This window comes from Danio rerio, chromosome 10, assembly GCF_052040795.2.
Source record: "Danio rerio strain M-AB ecotype USA chromosome 10, GRCz13ab, whole genome shotgun sequence".
In the NCBI taxonomy this organism is placed as follows: domain Eukaryota; kingdom Metazoa; phylum Chordata; class Actinopteri; order Cypriniformes; family Danionidae; genus Danio; species Danio rerio.
The window spans coordinates 25595669-25621981 of NC_141030.1; the positions used below are offsets into that span (position 1 = coordinate 25595669).

General features: G+C 33.3%; 3 protein-coding genes across 19 annotated transcripts in view; 1 reads left to right on the top strand and 2 right to left on the bottom strand.

Annotated features, from left to right (window-relative positions):
* Window positions 1-25037, bottom strand: ponzr10 (plac8 onzin related protein 10). 5 transcript variants are annotated; one of them, XM_087270501.1, is made up of 9 exons: window positions 13703-13733; window positions 11114-11271; window positions 10348-10435; window positions 8039-8123; window positions 7900-7928; window positions 4459-4573; window positions 3916-4103; window positions 978-1234; window positions 1-143 (listed from the first exon to the last, which is right to left on the bottom strand). In XM_087270501.1, the coding sequence occupies exons 6-8, from the start codon at window positions 4550-4552 to the stop codon at window positions 992-994; spliced, it is 525 nt and encodes a 174-aa protein (XP_087126627.1). In that variant the 5' UTR covers window positions 4553-4573; window positions 7900-7928; window positions 8039-8123; window positions 10348-10435; window positions 11114-11271; window positions 13703-13733; the 3' UTR covers window positions 1-143; window positions 978-991. The 5 variants fall into 5 exon arrangements, with proteins under 5 accessions (XP_087126627.1, XP_087126623.1, XP_087126624.1 ...); XM_087270497.1 differs by having other exon boundaries at window positions 1-1234; window positions 13703-13800; XM_087270498.1 differs by having other exon boundaries at window positions 1-1234; window positions 11114-11188; window positions 13703-13789.
* The window catches only part of fbxw11b (F-box and WD repeat domain containing 11b), a 649789-nt gene that overhangs the window by 613676 nt on the left and 9800 nt on the right, over window positions 1-26313 (top strand). The gene's annotated exons all lie outside the window — the stretch shown is intronic.
* The window catches only part of LOC100537055 (cornifelin homolog B-like), a 20758-nt gene continuing 10228 nt past the window's right edge, over window positions 15784-26313 (bottom strand). For 4 of the 13 annotated variants that reach the window (XM_087268768.1, XM_087268765.1, XM_087268767.1 and 1 more), the window contains 5 exons: window positions 25156-25242; window positions 25016-25038; window positions 20155-20258; window positions 19652-19839; window positions 15784-16821 (listed from right to left, as the gene is read on the bottom strand). In XM_087268768.1, coding sequence (XP_087124894.1) covers window positions 16603-16821; window positions 19652-19839; window positions 20155-20239 — 492 coding nt within the window. In that variant the 5' untranslated portion in view covers window positions 20240-20258; window positions 25016-25038; window positions 25156-25242 and the 3' untranslated portion in view covers window positions 15784-16602. 13 annotated transcript variants of the gene reach the window in all.

Here is a 26313-nt window from a genome sequence, read left to right on the forward strand (position 1 = left end):
TGAATGCAGAGGAAGTTTATTGACAAATGTGACAATGTAATAGGGGTTAGGTGCAGAACAGTTCAATGGTGGATGTATTGGGTAGTGCTGGTGAATCCCGGATAATGCAGCCAGAATCCAAGGAATGCCGGAAGGGTAGGAGACTGAGCAGTGGGCAGGGTTGGACAAAAACAAAGAACAGAGACAAGGCACACAGAACAGACAGGGGGAACAAAACAAAACAGACATTTTTTTTTTAATAAAAAAAACAAAACACAAAAAGGTAATACTAAAACTGTAGGAAATACAAAGCTAAGAGAAAAAAAGGAAGAAATAAACAAATAAAAGAAACCAAACACTTAAGCTACTTAACAAGGATACCAGATAAATGCTAAACTGGATAGGGGAGACACTAGAAGCACAAGAACAAACACAACAAAGCACAGCAAACACAAAACACAGACTGAAAGAGAAGCACAGACTCAAACAAGCAACCATGAACAGGCCAAAACATGCGGGAAGAGAGCACAATATAAGGGAGGAAAGAACTTGTGGACCAGGAGGAGACACTAAGACTTAAAAGAACTAGATGAGTGCTAAACAAAGGGGCGTGGCAGCTGGGAAAAAAGGAAGGAGGAATAGAGGAGCACATGGCAGACACAAACACAGGATAAGCCATGTGCTCAGACACAACATAAACATGGACACGTTAAGCAAGGAAAAAACAGACAAGACATGTAACACCCAATGAGAGGAGATTTCTATTATAATATTTACTCAGATGTATTTTTTTATTATTTGAATATTAAATCTTTTAAATATTTCTGATCACCAGACTCAATCATAGAAAAATCAGAAAGAGTAAACAATACCAAGACATTTCTTATTTAAACTCACCCAAGGAATTTATACGTCTTTTATTCTAATTAAGCTGATTAGATATTATAATATTGATCAAAAGGGATTACGTGTCAACATTATTTAGGTGTAATGCACACCTGCGTATGACTTTCTATTGAACAACTTTGGCAATAACTGGTTGACCCGGCACCATCTGGACTGCAGGAGCTGCCGGCATTCCAACCGTCTGCTGTGAAGTGATCACTTGTGTTGTGGTGGTTGATTGTTGAACCAGCGGTTGTGTGGTCAATATCATGTTTGGTGCATTTTTGCGTGCTTTAATTTCTCTGTTCATCTGACACCATGAGCACATAACACAGCAGCAAGACACGGCGATATCGTTGCAGATACTGCCCTGTTATAACACAAGCAAATTATTGTTTTGTAGCTTTTTAGCTTTTATTGCAGATGAGAAGGAATATTTATAGAAGGTAGTTCTCATCAATGATGACAAATAAAGTCACAATTTTGTTAGAAAAAAGTGAGAATTTCAGGATAAAAACTAACAATCTAGAGTTTGAAACTATAATTGAGAATTAGCAACTTGCTAAAAGATTTTGCATCCCACAGTTCTCATAATTGTGTTTATATTCTACACTCTTGGCATTTAGATTATTTTTCAATTGAAAGTTACGAACAGAATAGCAAATTATAAAATTAGAATAGTGAAAAGGCCCAATAACAATTTACAAAAAAAAAAAAAAATTAAATAAGACCTTAAAATTAAGGTTGCAGTTCTGGTTAAAAAGTCAGAATTGCCATACATAAATTGTGAGCAAAAATCTAGCAAATAACTATTTTCAGAAATGTCTGTTTGTATCTTGAAACCTTGGTTTATTAACAGAATTGTGACAAAGCCTATATGAACCCACAATTGCAAGAAATAAACGAAAGTTAAACAGTCAGAATTGCAAGATGAACAATTATAAACTAGAAACAGCAGTGTTAAGCGCTAAGTTAAAAACAACTCTCACAATGTTCTTGTATTCTCAAATTTAGAATTTATAACTGTGTTAACTTCTTGCAATTCAGAGTTTCTTATAAATAAAATAAAAGAAAAAGCTACAATTTCAAGAAATTCTGATTAAAACATATATAAAAATCATAATAGTGAGAAAAGAAGTTTAATTTGTAATGAAAACAGTTGTGCTGGGGAAGGCGTGAGTAGGTAGCACGTTTCGATGACACAATATGCTACCCATCACATTTTGCTACCAGTGTAAATTTTAATGTGGAGTAGTGTGATATGAAGCTGTAGTATTGCTGTAACCTACCTAACCCCTAACCCTAACCTAAGAACTATTCAAATACAGTGTTGGTAGCCTCATCTGATGAGTAGGATAAAATGTCTGGATGTGGTGGCTGGTAAGTGGATCAATAACAAGTCATAAGTAGCACCTGACTCTTCTTCTTTACAGGTTTGAGCACCACTGTGATAAGGTTTTTCTGAGATGAAGGAAGAAGAAGACAGGGTCGGCGATTCAGGTAAGCAAAGCGTTTTATTTTTGTTTGGCATACACGTTAACACTCGATGTGTGTGCGTGGTCTCTCCTCTTTCCTCGCTGGTCCTTCTCATCACCTTATGCTGCGGTCACACTAGAGTTTGTGCTTGCAAAATTCTGTTGTACGGTGCTGCGAACGGGGCAGGATTAAACAAGATGATTGGACATAAAAAGCTATAGCGTTTGGTTAATGTTTTAAATTTCTGTCCAGAGAGGTCATGTTTTGATCTTCGATCGGTCTCACACAATCATGTGATGCGATTTCACAGGTCAGAGTTCACAAAGCTTGAACTTTCCAATGCAGCGAACTAAAAAACTTGTCGCAGGAGCTTGTGTTCCTTTGTTGAGGCACTTGCTTGTGTATGAATAGATGTACATGGGGAGAAAAGTGCAGTTTGACCGCAGCTTAAAAAAGGGGTCTCTGACTTCTGATTGATCCACTTACCAGCCACCGGTGTAATGACATTTTATCTTACCCATCAGATTATGTCCCCAGGATATCTTAGGGCCCCCAAATAAATACCTAGAAGTATAAATGAAACTATAAATTATAAATAGCATTGTTTTCTTGCATATTTTGTATGGTAAGAGGGTCTAAAAATGTTTATTTTGATGTAATTATTACATCTACGCAAATGTGTCACCTACCTTCAATTATTGACCAATCCAGCAGTCGAATCAGGTAAAGATTTAGTTTTAAAAATATAATAGTTCATTTATTATGTTTAGTTGTGAATTTATATGAAGAAAATCAGTTCAAAAGTTTTACAAGGTGCATTACATGTTATTATTATTTTACATTAAGATAAAATGTAGAATTTCACAGAGATGAGTTGTGGCTGGAAAGGCATTCGCTGCGTAAAAAACTTGCTGGATAAGTTGGCGGTTCATTCCGCTGTGGCGACCCCGAATTAATAAAGGGATTAAGCCGACAAGAAAATGAATGAATAAATAAGATGTAGAAAATGAGATCGAATGATAGAAGATAAAAAACAGCAAAATAATAATAATAAAAAAAATCTAATACAAAAGATGCATTTTAGAACTTTTAGGGCCCCTGGTTGGAATTGTTTAGGGCCCCCAAATCACTAAATACGCTCCTGGCTAGCAACACTGTATTTGAATGGTTCTGAGGTTGGGGTTAGGGATTAGTTAGGTTAGGGAAATATTACAGGTTCAAAATCACACTATTCAACATTAAAATTTACACTGGTTGCAAAATCTAATGGGTAGCATATTGCATCATCAAAATGTGCTACCTACTTCTTGAATGGGGAGGTAGGACAATCTGACAAAGTAGGACAAATCGACAGAACACTGGTCTCCCAACCCGCTCTCCACCATTGCAGGTCGTTCAACCACATCTTCCCCGCCACAACAGTGTCAATAAGAATTTGTATATTAATATTAAACTCATAAATGCGAGATTGAAAAATAAAACCTGTTTGGAATTGTGTGATATGAAGTCACAATTCAGAACAGAAGAGTATTCAATGGCAGAAAAAAAGCTTCCACGGTGTCACAATAAACTTACCCTGATGTTATATTTGTGTCGAATTGCCACCCTCAATGACATAGTCACAGGTGGCACACAAAATGCAACTCCAAAACTGGCCATGACAGCGGGTCCCAGTATGTCCACCAGAGGTAGACAGGTGCTCTCCCCAAACTCACCAGCAGTGGAGCAGGCAAAACATGGACAGCACCAGTACGCATAGCAGCCTGATGACCACAACAAACACACAAAACATGACATTATTGAGATTGTTTCTAACAAATGGTATACCAATGGCCTGCAATATTTATTACAAGGCCTTTAAAAGGAGTAGTTCACTAGAATGACTGGCCACCCCTGACTTCCACTTCCAGTTAATGTTCACTATTGTCTTCCTATTTCCCCCTTATTCTGGAAGTCAATGGTATGGTCGTTTGACAGCATTTTTCAGGATATCGTCTTCTGTGTTGAACAGAAGAAAGAAACTCATGCAGGTTTGAAACAAGTATAGAGTGAGTAAATGATGACCGAATTTCCATTCTGGAAGTCAACTACTCCTCTACATTTGACTTTTATACTTACAAGAGTTTAAGTCCTGGAAACAGTCACATATTCCTGAATTCCAGAGAGTTTCCTGAGGTTTAGAGGGAACCTGCTGCACAACTACTGCCGCCATATTTATGTGACTGTAGTGATACTGAAGAAAAACAACAAATTATCCTAAAATAAAATAATATCTCAGTTCCTGGTTATATAAAGGATAATTTCACATCATCAAACATACCCATATGCCTTGATTTAAAGGCACAATGCAATTTGTAAAAACTGTATTTGCATACGTTTAGCACCTTTACCATGGTGAAATGTAACTGTGTGTTTTATAATAGTTCTAATAAAGTTTGACATTTTTTAAGCAATTTTGGAGGACTCTCAAATCAACTTACATTTTTTTTTGTATGTGTGCATTCAAATTAGTGGTTAAGTATTTAGATTTAAAACTATAATAAATCCAATTTAATTCATTATTTCAATAATAGTCTTTTAAATAAAACAATGCATGCAGTAAAGTATTAAGAAGTATGTCTTATGCATATGCTTTTTTTAGATCATCTATCATTGTTCAGAAAACGAAACTATTTGTATGATCCTGTTTGGTGAGTTTCAACAATGTCTGAAATGCAAAAACATGTTAAAGTATATGTACAATCTCACATCAGAAAGAGTTGGGACACTACGGAAAACGCAAATGAAAAAAAAAAGATCGGAGGGATTTCTAAATTTACTTTGACTTGTGTTTCATTGCAGTAAGCGTTTAATGATGATTTTGTTTAAAGTAAACACATATTCTAATTTTGCAACAAATTCACAAAAAAGTTGGAACAGTAAAGCATTTACCACTTTGTAATGTCGCCATTCCTTTTCACAACACTTAAAATAGGTTTAGGGACTGAAGACACCAAGAGATGAGGTGTTTCACATGTAATTTTGTCCCGTTCTTCCTCCAAACAAGTCTTAATTTGGGCAACAGTGCAGTGTCTTTGTTGTTGCATTTTGGGCTTCAAAATGAGCCACACATTCATTATTGGAGACAGATCGGGACTGCAGACAGGCCAGTCAAGCACCTGTATCCTCTTCCTCCACAGCCAAGACTTTATAAAGTGTGCAGAATGTGGTTTTGCATGGTTTTGTTGAAATATGCATGGGCGTTCATGGAAAAGCATATTGTGCTCCAAAATCTCTTTGTACTTTTCAGCATTAATGGTGCCATCACAGAAGTGCAAGTTATCTTTGCCAAGGGGATTGACACAACTGCATACCATGACAGACCCTAGCTTTTGGACTTGTTGATGGTAACAGCTTGGATGATCCTTTTCTTCTTAAGTCTCCACACGGGCCCATTTCTCCCAAAAATACCTGAAATACTGATTCATCTGACCCCAGTACATGTATCTATTGTGTGATGGTCCATCCCAGATGTCTTTGAAAAGTCAGAGAAGTTGACTGCGCTTCTGGACACTGTTAACACAGGGCTTCCTTTTGGCACAGTAAAGTTTAAACTGGCATTTGTGGATGTAACTATGTTGTGTAGTACTTGACAAAGGTTTGCCAAAATAGCAGATGTGGCGTTATCGCTTATAGATGAATGACAATTCTTGATACAGTACCACCTGGATTAGGAGATTGAACATCAAAGTTGTTCAGCTTAGGCTTGCACCCTTGTTCTTTATGCACTGAAATTCCTCCAGATTCCTTGAATCATTTAATGATATTGTACACTGTTGAAGGTGAAATATCTAAATGTCTTCCAATCTTTCTTTAAGGAACATTGTTTTTAAACATTTCAATTATTTTCTCATGTATTTGTTGGCAAACTGGCGATCCTCGACCCATCTTTGCTCCTAAAGGACTAGACCTTTCTTGGATGCTGCTTTTGTACAAAATTAAAATGACAATTACCTGTTGACATCACCTGTTTTAAATCACACCATTATTTAACCAATTTAGCTGATTACTAGCCCTAAATTGCTCCTGTCCCTACTTTGGTTGGAATGTATTGCATGTCTGAATGACAGAAAAGGAAGTGTATTTACAAAGGAAATAAAGACAAACATGAAATATTTTGTGTTCATATTGTCTGCAATGAAATACAATGAAATCCATACTGTCCATAAACTTTTCTGATTTGGTGTTGCAGTATATTTGACCTACTACTTATAATAATTTAGGGGAAAAATCTTGCTGTTATCAACATGTTTAAAAAAGTTTGCCAGAGGCTAGACAAATTATTTCTGCATATTTTAATTTAAAGCTTCAAAAATTATAATATTCCCATAAATTGATGCACAGATGCTTAACATGGCAATGAACCACTTTTTTGAGCTTGTTTTTTTTTAAGGATTTGATAACCATACTGTAAGCTCCTTTGTGGAAAGGTTTGACCTTTTTAAACATTGGTTATTTATAAAATATATGTCTCATGTATTCAGTGATAAGAGTAAGTCAAACCGGTTAAAGATAATTAAATTTATATAATTTATGAAGATTACATAGAGATTAATGAGATTAAATAGAAAGCCATTGTGTTTTAACCCTCCCAAAAAGTATATGTAGGTAAATGTTACAATTAAACGTACACAAATGTAATATTTTGTAGATCTTTGATTGTTTTCCTATTGAAATTAAAATTTGATTTAATATTATCTCCTAAAATATTTGTTTGGGCATTCAAAATATGTTTTATGATCTTATTTTTGGATACAACAATTCAAATTTTAACAGATTAATAGATTCATCTGATGTCAAATAAAAGCACGGTTTATAAATATAGAACTTTGTTTAACCTAAAACCTCTTTTCATCAAAGTGTTTGAAAATGTTTACGATGGCTTACCAAATTATTTATGCATAGTTTCATTTCATGGTTGAATAACTGATAATGTACCTTTACAGTCGCACACAGCTTCTTATGATGCCAATGAACTGGTTCCTCAAGGTGTTTTGTTTTCTTTGCAGATTTTAAGATACATTTGTTTTGTTAATGTGGAACAAAGAGCACAATCTGTTATGTAGCAAGATTTTATGTTCATTTATGCTCTAACTTTGTTGATAACTTGCTCTCAGGTGTTCTAATCAAATATGCAAATAGCAAAACAAAAACAAAAACACTATCTATTTTGGGCAGCCTGTGGTTTTACATTGTGAAAAAAACTATTTTGTTTATATTCATTACATTAACTGACAGTTTAGGGAATAACTTATGCATACATTTTTAATTCTCATTGTAAAGTATTTTGTAAACCTTAAAAAGATAATGTTGTGTGCACAAATGGAATAATAACAGCATTTATTGTACAAGAATAGTAGACAAGCATTTAAAAAGAAAACATCAACAATAAATGGTAAATTTCTATATTCTAAAAACGAAATCTTTTTAAATATATAGTTTGTTTTAATAATAAAAATAGACACAGATTGCAATTGTAAAAGTAGTTTACTGCTGAAAAAAAGAAAAGACGTGACTTACCTGGTCTTTCTAGTTCAACGCTTCTTTTACTGTCATAAGAAAGTAAAAGCAGACACATTTATACTTGCAAGGTTTCACTACGGAAGAAGAATACAGCAAACTATATATGTTTACTGGACCACAGAAAATGCAGATAAACCTGAAACGTCCAACGAAGTGAGAAGAACAATGTGAAGGAAGGGTAAAAAGCTGTCTGATTATTTCCACATCTCGCTTATGGAATCCTTAAAAATAGATGCAGAAAATCATTGCTGATTCACCCTCATGTGCAAATTTGACACTTTAGAATAAAGCTGTATTAATTAACATTATGTAATGCATTGGTTAACATGAATAAATAATAAAAACACATACATGCATCACTTAATCTTTCTAAATGTTAAAACATATAATAATGAATAATTCACTGCATTAGTCACCATGAACAAATAATGAACAATGACTCAGGTTCAACAGTACACGCTTGTTTCGAGAAACTAGAAAAATTACGTTGTGGCAACAAGTTAAATTAGGTTATAAGAACTAGAAAAATACATTTGCAGTAAGTAGAACTAAATTAAAATTTGTCCTATGGGCCTATTCACACTGATCAATCATTCATTTGTCTGTCATCGCCCAGCAGAAACTGCCAGTACAATTACATTGTTGTGCAATTGTGAAATTGTTGGCACTGCTTTCATAAGCAGCATAAAATAGAAGAGAAATGTGAGAGCAACTGAATGCTATCTTTAAGGACTTTGTTTTGTGTGCCATGGGGGGGTGCGTCCACTCTGGCCCAGAGTGAAAGCCTCCTTAGTTTTAGTTAACAATAATACCGAAAGAAGGATTTTGAAGGATTCCTATCCTTTTTACTTTATTTACTTTTTTTCTTTGTGTTAGTTTAGGCATGGGAACATTATTACTGTCTTTCAGAGCATTAAAAGCCTCATTTAAGCTTTTACTTTCTTCCACTATTTACATTTCCTCCAGCTTTTTTGGTTGCCATCTCTCATTGTCTTGTTTGCCTGTCTTCTATACATAAACATCTCCCAAAGTCACAAGAAACATGAAGAGAACCAGTACAATCAAATTCAGACATTAGTAGGAGAACTCAGACATGTTGTAGGCCTTAGCACGCAACGCAGACGGGGTGCACCTTTATTATGGAGGACAAACGTGATCCAATACAGTGCTTTATCAAGAGGGTGCAAAGGCATTTATAGATGTAAATCACAGAGCTTCTGCATGTTCTGTTGATAAGTTGGGTTTTCTAAGATATCCATCAAAGCTTCAAAAAAAATTTCTGTGCTACAAGTAGCTGCATCCAAAATCTGAGGTTCAGTGATGGACAGAGTACTGAAAAATCATACTCAAGTAAATTTACCATTACTTGCCTAAAAATGTAGTGCAAGTTGATTAGAAGTATCTTTTGTAAATATTATGAGTAAAAAGTATCCCTTTCAATACTCTAGAGTAGTGAGTTGTACACTGTAAAAAGCTGATGCGTTTAACGGCTTTCCTGGGGTTAAATGTTAGGTTACATGAATGTCATAAGTCTTTCCAGGGTTGTAACTGTACCATCTCAGCACTTTATCACGTCCTCCAAGCCACAAGGGGCGCATTGATATTGCCCTATACTCCTCAACATTAGATGGCGGTAGTGACTCTTAAATTTAGTGTCGTCCTAAATGGAACTCAAATGTTTTTTTACTTAGCGGAAATTTAAACCATTTCCCAGATGACGATTGACGGTTGCCAAATTACAGAAATAAACGACCAAACTGTCAAATAATACCTGCCATGAGTATAACAGCATTCACCATTGGAGGCACTATAATCACTCTCGTAGGAGAATTTTGTTTTTACAATCCAAAATAAATGAAGAAATCCAACATGTGCTTGGTAGCTCCGCCCCGTTGCTTGCACTTTTTATACTACAAATAGGCATAGAATATGAAGATGTGTGCAATTTGGGACGCACCTATAGTCTCTTTTTTAAAGATTGTATAATTTTTGGAATTCATACGTTGTGGACTAACCTTGTTCCTCCTGCTGACTTAGCTCATGTAGTAAGAACTATTGCTAACCACACCGTAGACCTGGGTTCGATTCCCACTTAGACCATTACATCAACACTGATTCAGGTATTACATGAGACATTTCAATACGGAATTCATACGTTGTGGACTAACCTCTTTCCTCCTCTACTCTTGCTGACTTAGCTCATGTAGTAAGAACTATTGCTAACCACACCATAGACCTTGGTTCGATCCCCACTTAGCGCATTAAATCAACACTGGTTCAGGTATTACATGAGACATTTCAATACATTTGTGATGTTTTTTTCAACATTCCTTCAAAAAATCCTCCTAAAATGTTTTTAATCTTGCTATAACTATAGAAAATAACTCTAATTTCCATCTTGATCTCTCCTGAGTTCTCTAAAACTGACATTGAATCTTGTCTCACCTTCCTTAATTGTATGTTAATGGACCCTTTTCAGATTTGTGGGTCACTCAGCAGCGGTAAGTTTTCATTGTTGAGTGAAGTTGGAGCACTGTGAATGGGAAAGTATAGAAAAAATTTTAAAATAATAATAATAAAAAAAAACTCCACAATGGTGATATCAAGACTTTCACAAAAAGTCAAAAATTTAGTTTGACTGATAACTGCAGCCGGAAGAGAGAACAGCATCAAATTTACCATGCTGTGTCCAAAGATACTGCATTAGAAACGCTTCACAAAAGCGGTAATACATTTTGTAATTTGATGAAAATATATCAGGACATACATAAATACAAATAAATATATGTACATTTTTAAAAAATCTAACTATTAAAGTTAATAGGATTTAAGATGAAAATTAATCGCATCATAACAGTCTTGTAAAAAGGGTCTATTGATATGAAAATGTCATTGATTGATAAGTTTGTTATTCAGAGTATAAAAGTGTTGCATGCAAAACGGTTGCAAACAATTTATTTGTGTTGAATTTAAACAAAGAAATTAAATTTAATTAGCAAATATGAAAGCATGATTTTTGAACTTCTTATTGTGTGGTTTATAATGACTTTTTCATAATTGCAACTTTATATATGGTAAATTTGACATTATAACTTGTATAAAAAATCAGTTTAAGCAAAAACTATTGTTTACAGGTTTTTCCACAACAGCAACTTTCTACAAGCAATATAAACAAGGGTAAACTTTGCATTGTAAACACTGAAATACTTACATCTGCCCTTTAGAATGTTCAGATCAGTATCTTCATGTTCACCCAGTGACTGCCATCAATAGGGAAAACCAGGATCTTGTCAGCATTATAGCCAGAGGGTAAAGAGAGAAGTAATGAAGTCCAAAGAAAAACAAGGGACATGTATCCATATCGCTCTTCTTCTCTCAATAAAACACAAACAATCAGTGTAAAATCTTTTCCTTTCTAATACAAGCAGCTTTTACATGGCTTATTTACTATCACATTCTCTTACAAATAGTATGTTTCGCAAGCTAACTTATTTTAAATAAACATGCATTTTTTCATTTTTCATGTTTTTCAAGAATGTTGGCACCTAAAAGAAAAAGCCTTCATACAGGTTCCGAGGAAAGAAAGATTAGCTTCCTTATTAAGAATAACATACACTGAAAAAAATGTTGTCTGCAAAATTGTTGATTTAAACAAATGCAAGCGCAAGTTGCCAGGTTGAGAACCAATGAGAGTGAGTGAGTCGCATGGGCTTAAATCCGAGGCTTGACCCCCCCCCCCCCCCCCCACCAACCCAAAAAAATAAAAAAAATAATTAAACAAAAAAAAACTCAGAATTGTGAAAAATATATGTTTATATACCTACAATAATTGTCGAAGTAGACAGAAAACCGCATTTATTATTTAAAATGCATTTAGAAACAGTTGAGTTCCCCCCCCCCCTTCCTCAAAGTGGTTAGGTCTACTGTGTTCTTTTTTTTCCCGCATCTCACCTACTCACACACACGCACACGTCAGGTGTGCGGCTGCGGCGGAGTTAATGTACTTTCAGTAAGTAAGTAGGGGAATTTATTCACCTTAAATAAAGCGATTCTCTTCAATGTAGTTAATACACACTTGTTCATAAATTAGTTGCGGCAAAAATGCTGATTAAGGATGTAATTCTCCATGAATTCTGCTGTATTAACGATTGAAATAACTTATCTAGTTAACGTTAGCTTGTTGCTAACGCTAAAGCCGTTTCTCATGCATTGTTTAATTTGTGACGACTTGGTATAATGTTAACTTAACATTAACGACCACAATTAACATATTGTTTAGTTGTGTGTTTGCTAAATGAGCACTGTGCACACGAACTCTACTGTATTATTGTATAATCAGTTTCTATTCTGTTCTACTCAATTAATTTGAAATTAAAATGGTAACCTTTTTTAATTCATTGTTTTTATTGTGATTTTTTTATGATAGTTTTGCATTCTTTATGTAAAGCACGTTAAAATACCATTAAAATGTGCTCCAGCATAAACAAACTTGCGTTGCAGTGTCATGTATTGGATAAAATGACAGAGAAAATTACGGTGGCCCAATAGTGCAAAACAACAACATTAAGATGAAAACGCTGCAACATGAACACAACATTAAGATGAAAACACAACAACATTAAGATAAAAATGCTGCAACATGAACACAACAACATTAAGATGAAAACACAACAACATTAAGATAAAAATGCTGCAACATGAACACAACAACATTAAGATGAAAACACAACAACATTAAGATGAAAACACAACAACATTAAGATGAAAACACAACAACATTAGGATGAAAACACAACAACATTAAGATGAAAACACAACAACATTAAGATAAAAATGCTGCAACATTAAGATGAAAACACAACATCAAGATAAAAATGCAGCAACATTAAGATGAAAATACAACAACATTAAGATAAAAATGCTGCAACATTAAGATGAAAACACAACGACATTAAGATAAAAATGCTGCAACATTAAGATAAAAACACAACAACATTAAGATAAAAATGCAGCAACATTAAGATGAAAACACAACAACATTAAGTTAAAAACGCTGCAACACTAAGATGAATCATGCTGCAACACTAAGATGAAAAGCGCTGCAACTTTAAAATCACAACACAACGGAAATGCTCCTGACCACTAGGTGGCAGATAACGGGCAGTCGTGTGCCCATCTTAAGAGTTTTAGTTCAAAAGTTTCGTTTCATTTCGGACGTTGCTCTTGGTAGCAATCATGTATTGCCCATTTTGCGGGGCTTCACTTGACAGTTGCCCGTCGTTCTGCAGCAAATGTGGAAAAAACATAACGTTTCTGAAAGGCAAAGTTCCTGATGGAAATGAGCCCAGCACCAGTGGAGGTAAGTTACAATGCTGTATTGTTTGTAGGGTCCTATGAATTTCATAAATCGTATCTGTCATGAAATCGAATAACGCGGTTTGTCACGGAATTTTCTTATTTTTTGATGAATATATTAAAATAGCGTTGTAACGTTACACCTCGTCAAAGCACGATCCCGAGGATTTATGTTAATTGGACATGCTGTTTGATTTCTAAAGAATGTTTTATTCTTTTTAATATTTAATGCAGATTTTCGTTAGCTGATTAATGTGACATGCAATAGATTTTTATGACAATGTTTCTGAAGCAGGAAAAACAGAAACAAGTTCTGTGGATTGCTTCATGAAGTACTATTGATGTTTAATTTTATAAAAACATTAAGATTTCCCAGAATATCAAATCTTAAAGTAATAAAAATCCTCATTCACAACTTGATTTAAATTTAATGTTACTAACTTACATTTAGAACTTCTTGTGGAATTTCTCGAGGTAATAATCATTGTTTTGGTCTGTATTAATAATATCTGTTTAATCAGAAGAAGTAATCGGTGTTCCACTGCCACCTAGTGGTTGGGAGCATTTCCGTTGTGTTACGTTTTTAGTGTTGCAGAATTTTTCATCTTAGTGTTGCAGCGTTTTCATCTTAGTGTTGCAGCATTTTTCATCTTAGTGTTGCAGCATTTTTCATCTTAGTGTTGCAGCATTTTTCATCTTAGTGTTGCAGCATTTTTCATCTTAGTGTTGCAGCATTTTTCATCTTAGTGTTGCAGCATTTTTCATCTTAGTGTTGCAGCATTTTTCATCTTAGTGTTGCAGCATTTTTCATCTTAGTGTTGCAGCATTTTCATCTTAATGTTGTTGTGTTTTGCACTACTGGGCCACCGTAGAAAATGGACATAAGATAATTTTTCAGTGCAGCTAAACGCCAAGTACAAAAAGTTCACATATTAAGCAATTTGGCTTTAAGAATGAGTGCTTATGAATATACTAATGTCACAATATTAATCACAGGCAGAGGAGAAAGAAATGATTGAGGAACAGGCAGAGCAGGGTCAGTCAGATGTACAATGTCAGGTAAGGGTGTTGTGCTTTATTGAAGGGATAATGATAATTCTTTTGGGATGAACAATTTTTTTATGTTTTCTGAGTTGTGTCTGTTTAGCAGATGAACCTCACAGGCTCACTGATTTACAATATGATCGGTCATTTTAACAAGTGTAATGTAAACAAGTTAGGTATTATGAGTATGGAAAATGCCTTTTCCTGCATTTATTCTGCTTTAGGAGCCAGTCAGTTGACTAAACAACACAACAAACAATGCAAAAAATTGTTTTGAAGAAAAATTTGCTTTGTCATTGAACCTGAGAAAAACTTTAAAAATAATCATAATGATGTAGTCTGCATGCTATAATAATAATGATGAAACCATTTTTAACTACAGGGACATATCGTTATTAGTACAATTCGGCTGTATTATTTGTGTCCCCTTCAAAAAAATGCTGGAAAGAAATTTTATATTTATTGTCCCCCCCTACTGTTAAATCAGATTTACGCCCATGAGTGAGTGTAAATCGTGTTCTGTATAGAAGCAACAACATGCGATCGAAGGAATTTTTTCCATATTAAAAGGAGTTTTTGTCCTAACAACATCTCAATTTGATATATCCGAAACTACTTCTATTTCTCACAGCTGAACAACAGGATCCCCTCAAGTAAACCTCATGTGCTTTATTCAGTGGTAAATGCTAACAATGCGAGTTTGAATGTCATTTTAAATTACTTTTATTGCCCTATACAGAAAGCAGCAGCAGCAGACAGTTTGCCTCAGATCTTGAAAATAAAATTTTAGAGATGTGACTCAAAAAAAAAAAACATCAGTGATTCAGCATGTACATTTAATAATGTTAAAGAGATTTAATATGTAATAATAAAATTTGAAACTTTACCATTTTATGAGTGAGTTCGCATTCTGTGCTATTGAATGGCTGTATTTAAATTTCTGTCGTGCAAACAGCCAAATTGCTTATCCCTGCAAATCTTATCACATATTGTGTTGTTAGGACATAGGATTACAGTGTATCCTGCTCACCAAATATTACATTCATAATATTTATATTATTTGCTAATAAATAACCTCATGTAGAGCTCTGAATCTGCGTCTAATTTCGGAAACTGCTTTTTGTTCACTGGAGGTCACATTTCGGTCACGGACGCATGCTTTGAGAGCCTTACTGAATGAATGAATGAATGAAAAAATGTGCGGTTTATCATCGAGGCAATCTGGGGCAGTGGCAGTGAGCAGGTAAAAAAAAAAACAACAAAAAAAGACAGCGTTCAGGCTTGTAAGAGACTTTTTCAAGCAGAATTCAAGCAGAATTGCTGATTTCAGTTTTGTTTTTCAGATAAACAAGTGTTCACTTTGCGTGTTTCTTAAATATCTGTAAACATATGGTATTTTCATCCATTAGAATAAATAACTTTATACAGTTAAATACATCTGGTTTAGCTAAACCTGATTATCAAAAATGTGACAAAATCATGTTGTCATGACTTTTTGTAGCATCATTTTTATTGTTGAATTGAGTAAAACTGAAAAAAATAGAACAAAAACTTTCCATTCATACAGCATTTTGCAAAGAGTAAACATAAACACAGCTTTAAAGAAACAGACTGTTAAGAAACAAGACTCTAATTAAATTTTAAGAACTAATATTTCTGAGTTTGATTCAAATTGTAAAATAGAGTTCCTATCTTAACTTAAGTTAATTAACGGCCTAACTCTGAAAGTATACCTCTCCCAACTTCTCCTTTTGAACTTTTTTAAACTGTGACATGAACTGATTAAAGACTGTTTTGTTAGATTATCAGGTTTAAAAGTTCACATTACACTCTTTTGAGTTATTATAAATGGCAAGATTGCCTATAAACTTGAAACTGCAAGAAATAACTACAAGTCTAAAAAATAAAGCTTCAAAACTCCTAACAAGAATTTACAGATCCATGTGAAAGATCATTACAAATATTGACATCTGTTAAAATGTAAAAGAAAGGGCAGTTTGAGACACATCCTTCATGTAACAACCTCAAGAACTGTTTAAGAAAAAATCTATAATAATTTTTACTCAAATGTTTTTTTTTTTACTATTTGAATATTAAATCATTAGAATATTTCTGATTACCTTCTCAATCATGGAAACATCACAGAGTAAGCAATACCAAGACATTTCCTATCCAAATTCACCCAAGCAATTTATGTCTTATTCTGATTAAGCAGATTAGATATTATAATATCGATCTAAAAGCTTTGCGTATCATCATCATCATCATCATTAGGTGTAATGCACATCTGAGTATGACTTTTTATTGAACAACTGTGGTGATAACTGGAGCCGCCATTCCAATTGTCTGCTGTGAAGTGATCACTTGTGTTGTGGTGGTTGTTTGTTGAACCTGTGGTTGTTGTGTGACCAATACCATGTTTGCTGGCTTATTATTGCGTGCTTTGATTTCTCTGTGCATCTGGCACCATGAGCACATAACACAGCAGCAAGACACTGCGATATCGTTGCAGATACTGCCCTGTTACAACACAAACAAATTATTGTTATGTAGCTTTCTGGCTTTTATTGCATATGGAAAGCAATACCTATGGAAGCTTGTTCCTATTAATGATGACAAATAAAGTCACAATATTGTCAGAATTTCAAGATATAAATTAACAATCTAGAGTGAGAAACTACAATTGTGAGTTAACACCTTGCTAACAGATAGATGTTTCGTCCAGAACTGCACGTTTGCATCTTACAATTCTCATAATTCAGTTTATATTCTACAATTGTCACTTTACATCTCTCCATTCAGATGTTTATTTTATTTTTTCTTGGAATTGTGAAGTTATAAACAGAATTGTGTGGTATAAACTCTGAATAGTGAGATGGCCAATAAACTCACAATTTGCAAAAATTAAGTTTCATGAGTTCACCCTCACAGATATCTGACTGTATAGAAGCTGTCTGGGGAGAGGGCAATGAGCACAATAAGACACCCTCTCTCATCAGGATAGAGCACAGTGTCTAGGCTGGCTCCAGAACACCTCCAGGATGGTTCTGCTAATTATATACTAGAATTATTGTCAATAACGAATTAGCCTCATCAAAACTGATTGTGCTTCTCCTGAAATTAGTTTATAAAATATCACTAAGGTCGCAATTTTGGTTTGCAAGATCAGTGGTGTAAAGTAATTATTTTACAAATGCTCAAATTACTGTAATTGAGTATTTTTTCTCAGAAATTGTACTATACTAAGTAGTTTTAAAAATGTGTACTTTTACTTTCTCTTGAGTAAATTTTTTGTGCTGTATCAGTACTTTTACTCCACTATTTTCCTTCAACCTGTGGTCACTACTTTATTATTTCTTGTTTAAAGGGATTGAAAAAAATCTGTTCTGCGATTTATGTTCATTCCAATCGCACATAGAAAGTAAATTGCATCATACTGAACAACCTCAAGACATGGGCACTTTATAAATTCACCAAACCGTTTAAAAGCTTTAACAGTGTCCAGAAGGAAAATCTAACATATTTAAATGCAATGACTCGCAATGACACGCAATGAAGACTGTTTAGATTAGGGATGCCCAAACTTTTTCTTATAAATGGCCAAAAACCAAACTTGATTGAGGGTGATGGGCCAAAGCTAAATTAAACCAAACTGCATTGCATTAAAGTTGCCACAATAACTTCCTAATTTAATAATATTTAAATATATACAGTTGAAGTCAGAATTTGTTAGCCCCTTTACCCCCCCTCCTAAACATAATAGTTTTAATATCGCACTTCTAATAACTGATTTATTTTATCTCTGCCATGATGACAGTAAAAAATATTTTACTACACTTCGATACAGCTTAAAGTGACATTTAAAAGCTTAATTGAGTTAATTGGGTTAACTAGGTAGGGTTGTTATGGCAAGTTATTGTATAACGATGGTTTGTTCTGTATAAACTATGGAAAAAAAATAGCTTAAAAGGACTAATAATTTTGACCTTAATGTTTTTAAAAAATTTAAAACTGCTTTTATTCTAGCCAAAATAAAACAAATAAGACTTTCTATCAGACATACTGTGAAAATCTGTCAACATCTAAAAAAAATGTTTTAGGGTTTCATAACTTTTAAAAAATATCAGATTAGTTCATAACATTTAATCGAAACATTTTCTTTTAGTTTTGTTTTTTAGTAATTGTTCTTGTCTGCAATTAAACAATCAAAAACTTATGTTAAATTAGACATGACAATCTCTATGTAAGGGATTCGCTGATCTCTTTGATTGTTTGGTGGGCCAAAATCAACTGTCAGGTTACTGTTGTGTCCGTAAAGATGACACGAAATGTCATAGAACTTTTATATTTTTATTGGTGTCTTTTTACTTTTCTGTTTCCCCACACTCACACTCCCCAAAACTCGTGATCCTGTCTAACATCAACGTCATCACACCTTTTCCAAACTCTTAAAGTGACCTGCCCTTTATAATTATTATTTGTATAGATGAACACATTACTCTAATTAAACTCAAGATAATGATTAACTAACTATGCAACAGTTAACATGGGCCAACTTTTGCCCGTGGGCCTTAGTTTGGCATCTCTGGTTTAGACATTAATGACAAGATGAGGGATGTTTACTGTATTATAAATGAAATCTCCAAATAGTCCTAAACAATAACTAAATGCACTACAGAATGTTACGTTTTCACACACATGCACAAATTGCACAAAAACGCATCAGCCTTTTGAAGCGTAATACTCAATACTCACAACTCTTGAGTAGTTTTAAAAGGGCTACTTTATACTCATTCTTTGAATAATATCTACAACATACTTTTACTGTACTTGCACTACATTTTTGGGCAAGTACTGTAATGAGTATGACTTTTTTAGTACTTTTTCCATCACTGCAAACAAATTATTAAAATAGCAATTTTTTTCTGAAAATAACCATTTTTTAAAATCTTAGTTTATTTAAAGTTTTGAGAGATCAACAATTGCAAGAAATAGTCAAAAGTTGTGGTTAAACATTCAAAATTGCCAGATATAAATAACAATTCTAAATGAGAAACTCAAAAAGTTTATTATAACAATTTAAAGTTTAAAAATTCTGATAAAAAATATATAAAATCCATAATTACAAGAAAAATAAAAATTTGTAATGAAAACAGTGTTAATAATTTTTTATTAATATTAAACTTGGAATTGGAAGATTGCCAATGAACTTGCAAAGTAAAGCCTCAGTTCTTCTAATAATATAACAGTTTGAAATGAAACTCTGTTGTCACAAGTAGGTCGCAATTTTGTAGAACAAAAAAGTATTCCATGGCAGAAACAAGCTTCCATCGTATCACAATAAACTAACCTTGATTTTATATTTGTGTCGCATTGCCACTCTCAATGACAAAGTCACAGGTGGCACACAAATTGCAATTCCGAAATTGCCCATGACAGCAGGTCCCAGTATATCCACCAGAGGCAGACATCTGCTCTCCCCAAACATTTTAGTAGTGGTGCAGGCAAAACATGGACAGCACCAGTATGCATAGCAGCCTGAGGACCACAACAAATGTGCATAACATAACATAAACATTATTAAGTTCATTTTTAACAAACAGTGCTAATGCCAGAAATACTTAGGCTATTAGAAGGCATTTAAAAGGAGTAGTTCACTAGAATGACTGGCCACCACTGACTTTCACTTTCAGTTAATTGTCACTGTTGACTTAGTATCCCCCCTCCTATTCTGGAAGTCAATAGTAAGTTTTGACAGCATTTCCAGTGTTGAACAGAAGTTTTGGAACAAGTGGAGTAAGTAAATGATGACCGAATTTTCGCTCTGGAAGTGAACTACTCCTCTATACTTACAGGAGTTTAAGTCCTGGCAACAGGAACATAGATTTGAACTCCAATTCGTTTCCTTATTGGGATCCTGCACAACTACAACCGCCATACTGATGTGACTACTGGTACTGAAGAGAAACAGAGATGTAAAAGAAAACATTTCAGTGAAATATATATATATATATATATATATATATATATATATATATATATATATATATATATATATATATATATAATCGGAAAAGAAGAGTTAGAAAAAATAGGTTTTCAATCAAGAACAAAATGGAAGTTGATTTTGGCATATTTGGTATCAGTGGTCTCAGCATGATCCAGGGAATATAACAAGACAAGTGCCATATCAATGAGAAAGTTTAGTAAAAGTTGTTAGCAATTAAAAAAAAAAAAAAAAGCTTATAACCTTTGCCCACAAGGTGGCGCTGCTCCAGAAGTTTTTGAGTACTTTCATGGTGTCAGATGCATACCATGTTTTGTAATGATATGTGAATATGTTTGCAAAATATAGCTCTTTTTTTTTTTTTTTTACTAAAATCTAAATGGCTGACACCAGACCAGTTTTATGAGAAAATTCAAAATAGCTCAAATATTTTTATGATGGAAAATGACGTCATAGGGTGTGTTTGAATTGACTTGAGCAAAGGAATCAGAGGAAAGAGAATCTTGATTGTAGCCCATTCTGTTTAAAAATATAAAGATAAACATAAAGTGAAATTTGTACAAATGGTAGCGCTAGAGAGTTTGAGTTAGAAACTTCATGTTTGCTCTGGTTAATGCTGAGACTGCCTTCTATCATTGTGCCAAATTATACAACTTTCCTGCAAATATGGTTATATTGGCTGCCATTCAAATCTGGCAGAAGAAACTAAAAAAGGAGAACAATAATATGAACGCTAACGAAAACAATAGGTGCCTCCGCAGCTATGCAGTACATTTGATCTCTGATAGAAAAAAGCAAAACACACTTATACACACACATCATCACACTTATAACTTATTATTTGGGGGAAAATATGATCATAAACTTGTTATCAACATGTTCTAAAAAGTTTGCCTGTGGCTAAAGAAATTATTCATGCATACTTTCATGTCATGCATCTAAAACCCCTATACTAATATGATAATATACCCCTAAAGTGATGAACAGCTGTTTAAGATGCCAAAGAACCGGTTTCTTGAGCTTTTTTGTAGATTGTGAGATATATATGATGTATTTGAATGTAGAGCGCTGCCTTGTGGTAAGATTTCTTTTTTCTTTCTTTTCAAACATCTGTTGTTTATAAAAGATACGTCTCATGTAATCAGTGATAAGAGTTAATGAATCATTTAAAAGTGCAGTATATAAGTTTGACACCCAGTGGTTGAACTAGGTATTACACACCTGGATCAAAACAAACGGAAGTGTAGGTTGCCAGATTGAGGACAGGAGCGAGTGATTCAAACTGTATTCTAAATAAAAGCAACGGCAAGCGATAGAAGGAATATTTTTCATATTAAAAGGAGTTTATGTTTTAACCAACACCTCGAATTGATATATTAGAAATGGCTTTTATTTCTCACAGCTGAACAGCAGAAAACTATGACAATCAGGTAAACCTCATTTCAGTGTTATTCAGTGTTAAATGTCAACATTGTGAGTTTGAATGCCATTTTACATGACATTTATTGTCATATACTAGGCTACTTAAAGCAGCAGCAGATGGTTCACCTCAGATCTTAAAATTGAACTTTAGAACTAAACATGTGATTCAGCATCTACATTTAATAATTTAGGGTTATTATGTATTAAATAGATTATAAACGTTACTATTGCGTGAGTGAATGCATATTCCGTGCTTCTGAATGGCTGTATTTAAATTTCTGTCGTGTTTCGTCTGGTGCAAGCAGCCCAGCTGCTTATCACTGCGTATCATAAAGCGAGTGGTAAACGCGTATAGTGTAACCTGCTCACCTAATGTGTACGCTCATAATATTTATATTATTTGCTAATTAATAACCTCATATAGAAATATAGAACTGAATCTGTCTCATTATGTAGTTCATTTGATACTGTCCACCGGAGGTCGCATTTTGCTCACGGACGCATGCTTTCAGAGCCTTTCTGAATGAATGAATGAATGAATGAAAGACGCTGGTTTCCACCAAAGCATCTGAAATGACACTTGGATGCTCACTTGGCATGTTTCTTAAATACCAGATAAAATACCAGATATTATGGTATTTTTATGCTTTAGAAGAGTCAAAAGCTAATATACAGCACTTTTAAAGACAATTAAATTGTATTTCAGTTATAAATATTATAAGATAATATAACCCCCCCCCCCCCCAAAAAAGTAGGCTATTTCTGTAATATTTTTTTTTTAGCTGCCGATGATTATATTATGATGTGCCTCAAATTTATGCTTTAAATTTCACCTATTCCCAGGATAAATGAGTACATCCTCTTCTTTAAAGGATTCATATCAATATGGAAAAAATGTATTGCTGCATTTTTACAATATACAGTTTGAGTCAGAATTTTTAGCCCCCCTTTGATTATTTTTTTTAATAATTTCCCAAATGAGGTTTAACAGAGAGTGGAAATTTTTACAGTAGTCATTCATTCATTTAATTTTCTTGTCGGCTTGGTCCCTTTATTAATCCGGGGTCGCCACAACGGAATGAACCGGCATTAGGTTTTTTTTTTTAATGCAGCGGATGCCCTTCCAGCCGCAACCCATTTCTGGGAAACATCCACACACACACTCACACACTATGGAGAATTTAGTCTACCCAATTCATCTGTACCGCATGTCTTTGGACTGTGGAGGAAACCGGAACACCCGGAAGAAACCCACGCGAACGCAGGGAGAACATGCAAACTCACAGAAACGCCATCTGAGCCGAGGTTCGAACCAATATCTAGTAAAATATTATTTACTTTCATCATGGCAAAGACACAATAAATCAGTTAATAGAAATTAGTTATCAAAGCTATTATGTTTAGAAATGTGTTGAAATAAATATTCTCTCCTTTTAATAGAAATTGGACAAAAAAATAAACAGGGGGACTAATAATTCTGACTTCAACTGTAGGTAAGATTAAATTCGTAACAGCTTTAGGATTAAAAATAAGAATGCATTTAAAGCCAAATGAAGTGTAGCAAAACAATTAAAACTTACAAAAATATAATATTTTCTATGTCTTAGATTGATTTTGTGTCAATTACAATTTTATTTATTATTATCTTCAAAAATATTTGTTGGGGTGTCCACATTTTTGTTTTATGGTCTTATATTTTAATACAATAATTCTAACTGATTAATCTGATGTCAAAACTTTGTTTAACTCCAAATGTTTTCATTGGCTGAGCAAATTAGTTGTGCATAGTTTCATTTTGTGGTTATAAAAATGATAATTACCTTTGATTAATGATAATTACCTGCTAATGGTGCTAATGAACTGGTTCCTCTTGGTTTTTTTGCTTTCTTCAAAGATTTTTTGATACATTTGTTTTATGAATGTGGTACAAAGAACATAACTTGCTTTGTAGCAATATGTTGTTTATTTATTCTCTGACTTTGTTGAGAACTTGCTCTCGGATGTTCTGAGAATAGTTCACTTTGTATTTTTAATTTAAACTTTGCATTTTTAATCCTATACACAAGCAATGGCAAACAAACAAACATCTATTTTCTGCAACTTGTTTTATATTGTGCGGACAAAACTCATAATCATTATATTAACAGATAGTTTACATTTAACATTTTAGATTAAAATTACATTTTAAATTCACCTATATCTGTACATTTCATCAAAAAGATAATGTATGTGCACAAATAGAATAATTACAGCATTTATTGTACAAGAATAGCAGAGAACATTTTAAAAAACTCGAAAATTAAATGTTTAATTAGCATATTCTAAAATATAAATCTTTTTAAAAATATATATAGTTTGTTTTAATAATAAAAAATAGGAAAAGATTGCAAATGAAGAGTTTGGTTACAAAACGCGATAAACGCCATTTTTTGACATTTGGATTTTATTATTGGAAATCTCTGTTCAGATGTACCTTTATCTATGTGTGAATTGCTGCCATTAATAACATTTAAAAATGTACATTTTAGGCCGAGTACAAAATGTATTTTTTCCACAAAATGCGATATCCGCCAGACCAGTTTCTTGTTTTTATGGAGAAAAATAAACAGTTTTGCTTTTTCACAACAACCAACAAATAAGCTATTATTATTATTATTATAGTTATTATTATTATTATTATTATTATTATTACAGTGAAAATAATTTAAAAATATTATGTGTCGCGGTCTCTGTGACACCGCGGCTCCGCCCGCTCTGATCATAAGGAGCCGCCCTTCACTCTTAGTTACAAGTCGTTTATCTAATTAACTTAATCTTACTTATCAAACAAAACATTAATTCACTAGCTTCTCTTAATGGGTTTACTGTAGTAGAATATAGCCTAAGGTGGATATAGCGTTTTGCAAATAATAATAATAATAATAATAATAAAGAGTTATGTTATGTTGTGTACATTCTGGACAAATCTAACTCAGAATCTTATTATTATTAATCAATCTTTGTATATACTATTTCATATATTTATAATGTATCGATTTTTTTAACCAATTTAAGATGTTTGACAATGTTAAGATAAATATGTTGCATTGTGGCATGTTTTTTGACTTATTTATGGACATAAAATTAAATAATAAATATCCTTGATTTGAAAATGTTAAATATGTATATATATATATATATATATATATATATATATATATATATATATATATATATAATTTTTTTTTGCAACGAAACTCTTCAATTGTAAATGTACTGCTGAAAAAGAGAAAAAACATGACTTACCTGCTCTTTCTAGTTCAACGCTCCTTTTTTTTGTCAAAAGAAAATAATAATGGGCAAATTTATATGTGCAAGGTTTCACTACAAAACAAGAAAACAGCAAACTATATACGTTTACTTGACCACAGAAAATGCAGATGAACCTGAAAACATCCAATGAAGTGAGCAGATCCAAGTGGAGGAAGTGTAAAGAGCTGTGTGATTCTTTCCTCTTCTCGCTCTTGGAATTCCTTAAAAAGAGAGGCAGAAAATCAAGTTCGCAGATTCACCCTCATGTGCAAATTTGACAAAGTTGTACACTGTAAACGATTTCTTGTTAAATTAACAGTAAGTTACTGGCAACAATTATCCAGTAGCTGCTGTATTTCATAAAACAGTAACATTACTGTAATACTAATTACTTTAGTATTAGATTTACTGTAAAATGTAATACATCATTTTACTGTTTTCTTTTTATACTGTAACACCAATTACAGTAGTAATACACATACTGCAAAACTGAAAACAGTATTTTACTGTACATTTTTACCATGCAGCACTACGGTATTTTAACGTTACTTTCATTATTACTGTATAGTATTTTACAGTTATTAAATGTTATTTTATTGTATTTAACAGTGCTACTTTATAATGAGCAAAAAAGTTCAAAAATTGCACAAATGTTATTTTAACTGTTCAAGAAATACAAGAAAAATAAAGAAACTGAAACTTTAACTTCACAATAAAAGTTTATTGTGTAAACCCTACTGAAACAGTAGCAATTATTCAATATAACACAGCAACAGAACACTAATGAAAAATTAATCAGTAAAACCAGTCAACAATTAATGCATCAAAAAGTATTACAATTTTGAAAACAGATGAAAATACAGCTACAAGACACGAAATGATGAAGGCCAAATGATGTTGTGGAAAAGGGACAGTGAAAAAGGGCAGGAGCACTTCTGATGATCCTGCAAAAACGACAAGCAAAATCAATCACTGGAGTAAAAACTAATCATGCCTCAAATTATTTCATTCATTCAGAAACCAAACACCGTACTGCTGTTTTATATATATATAAAAAACATTGTTTTTTATCGTTTTTGTAGGCAAAATACAGATTGTTGTCTATTTACAATTACACTAACGTTAATGGGGAAAAGATCAGTCAAGTCAACACTAGTCAAGTGTCTACACAGGTATGTAAAAAATAAAGTCTCATCTTAACTTAATGTCTGACTCTGTATAGCTTGAATATCTGATTCCATGACCACACTAGCGCTTCCACGAATTTAAGAGGGGTGAACACAGTTAATTCT

Excerpts from the sequence above, each read along its gene's own strand:
- ponzr10 (XM_087270500.1), bottom strand. The coding sequence starts at position 4,552 with ATGGCGGCAGTAGTTGTGCAGCAGGTTCCCTCTAAACCTCAGGAAACT. Across the intron at positions 4,104-4,458 it reads TTTCCAGGACTTAAACTCTT|GCTGCTATGCGTACTGGTGC; the intron begins GTAAGTATAAAA and ends TGTGGTCATCAG. Across the intron at positions 1,235-3,915 it reads GACACAAATATAACATCAGG|GGCAGTATCTGCAACGATAT; the intron begins GTAAGTTTATTG and ends GTGTTATAACAG.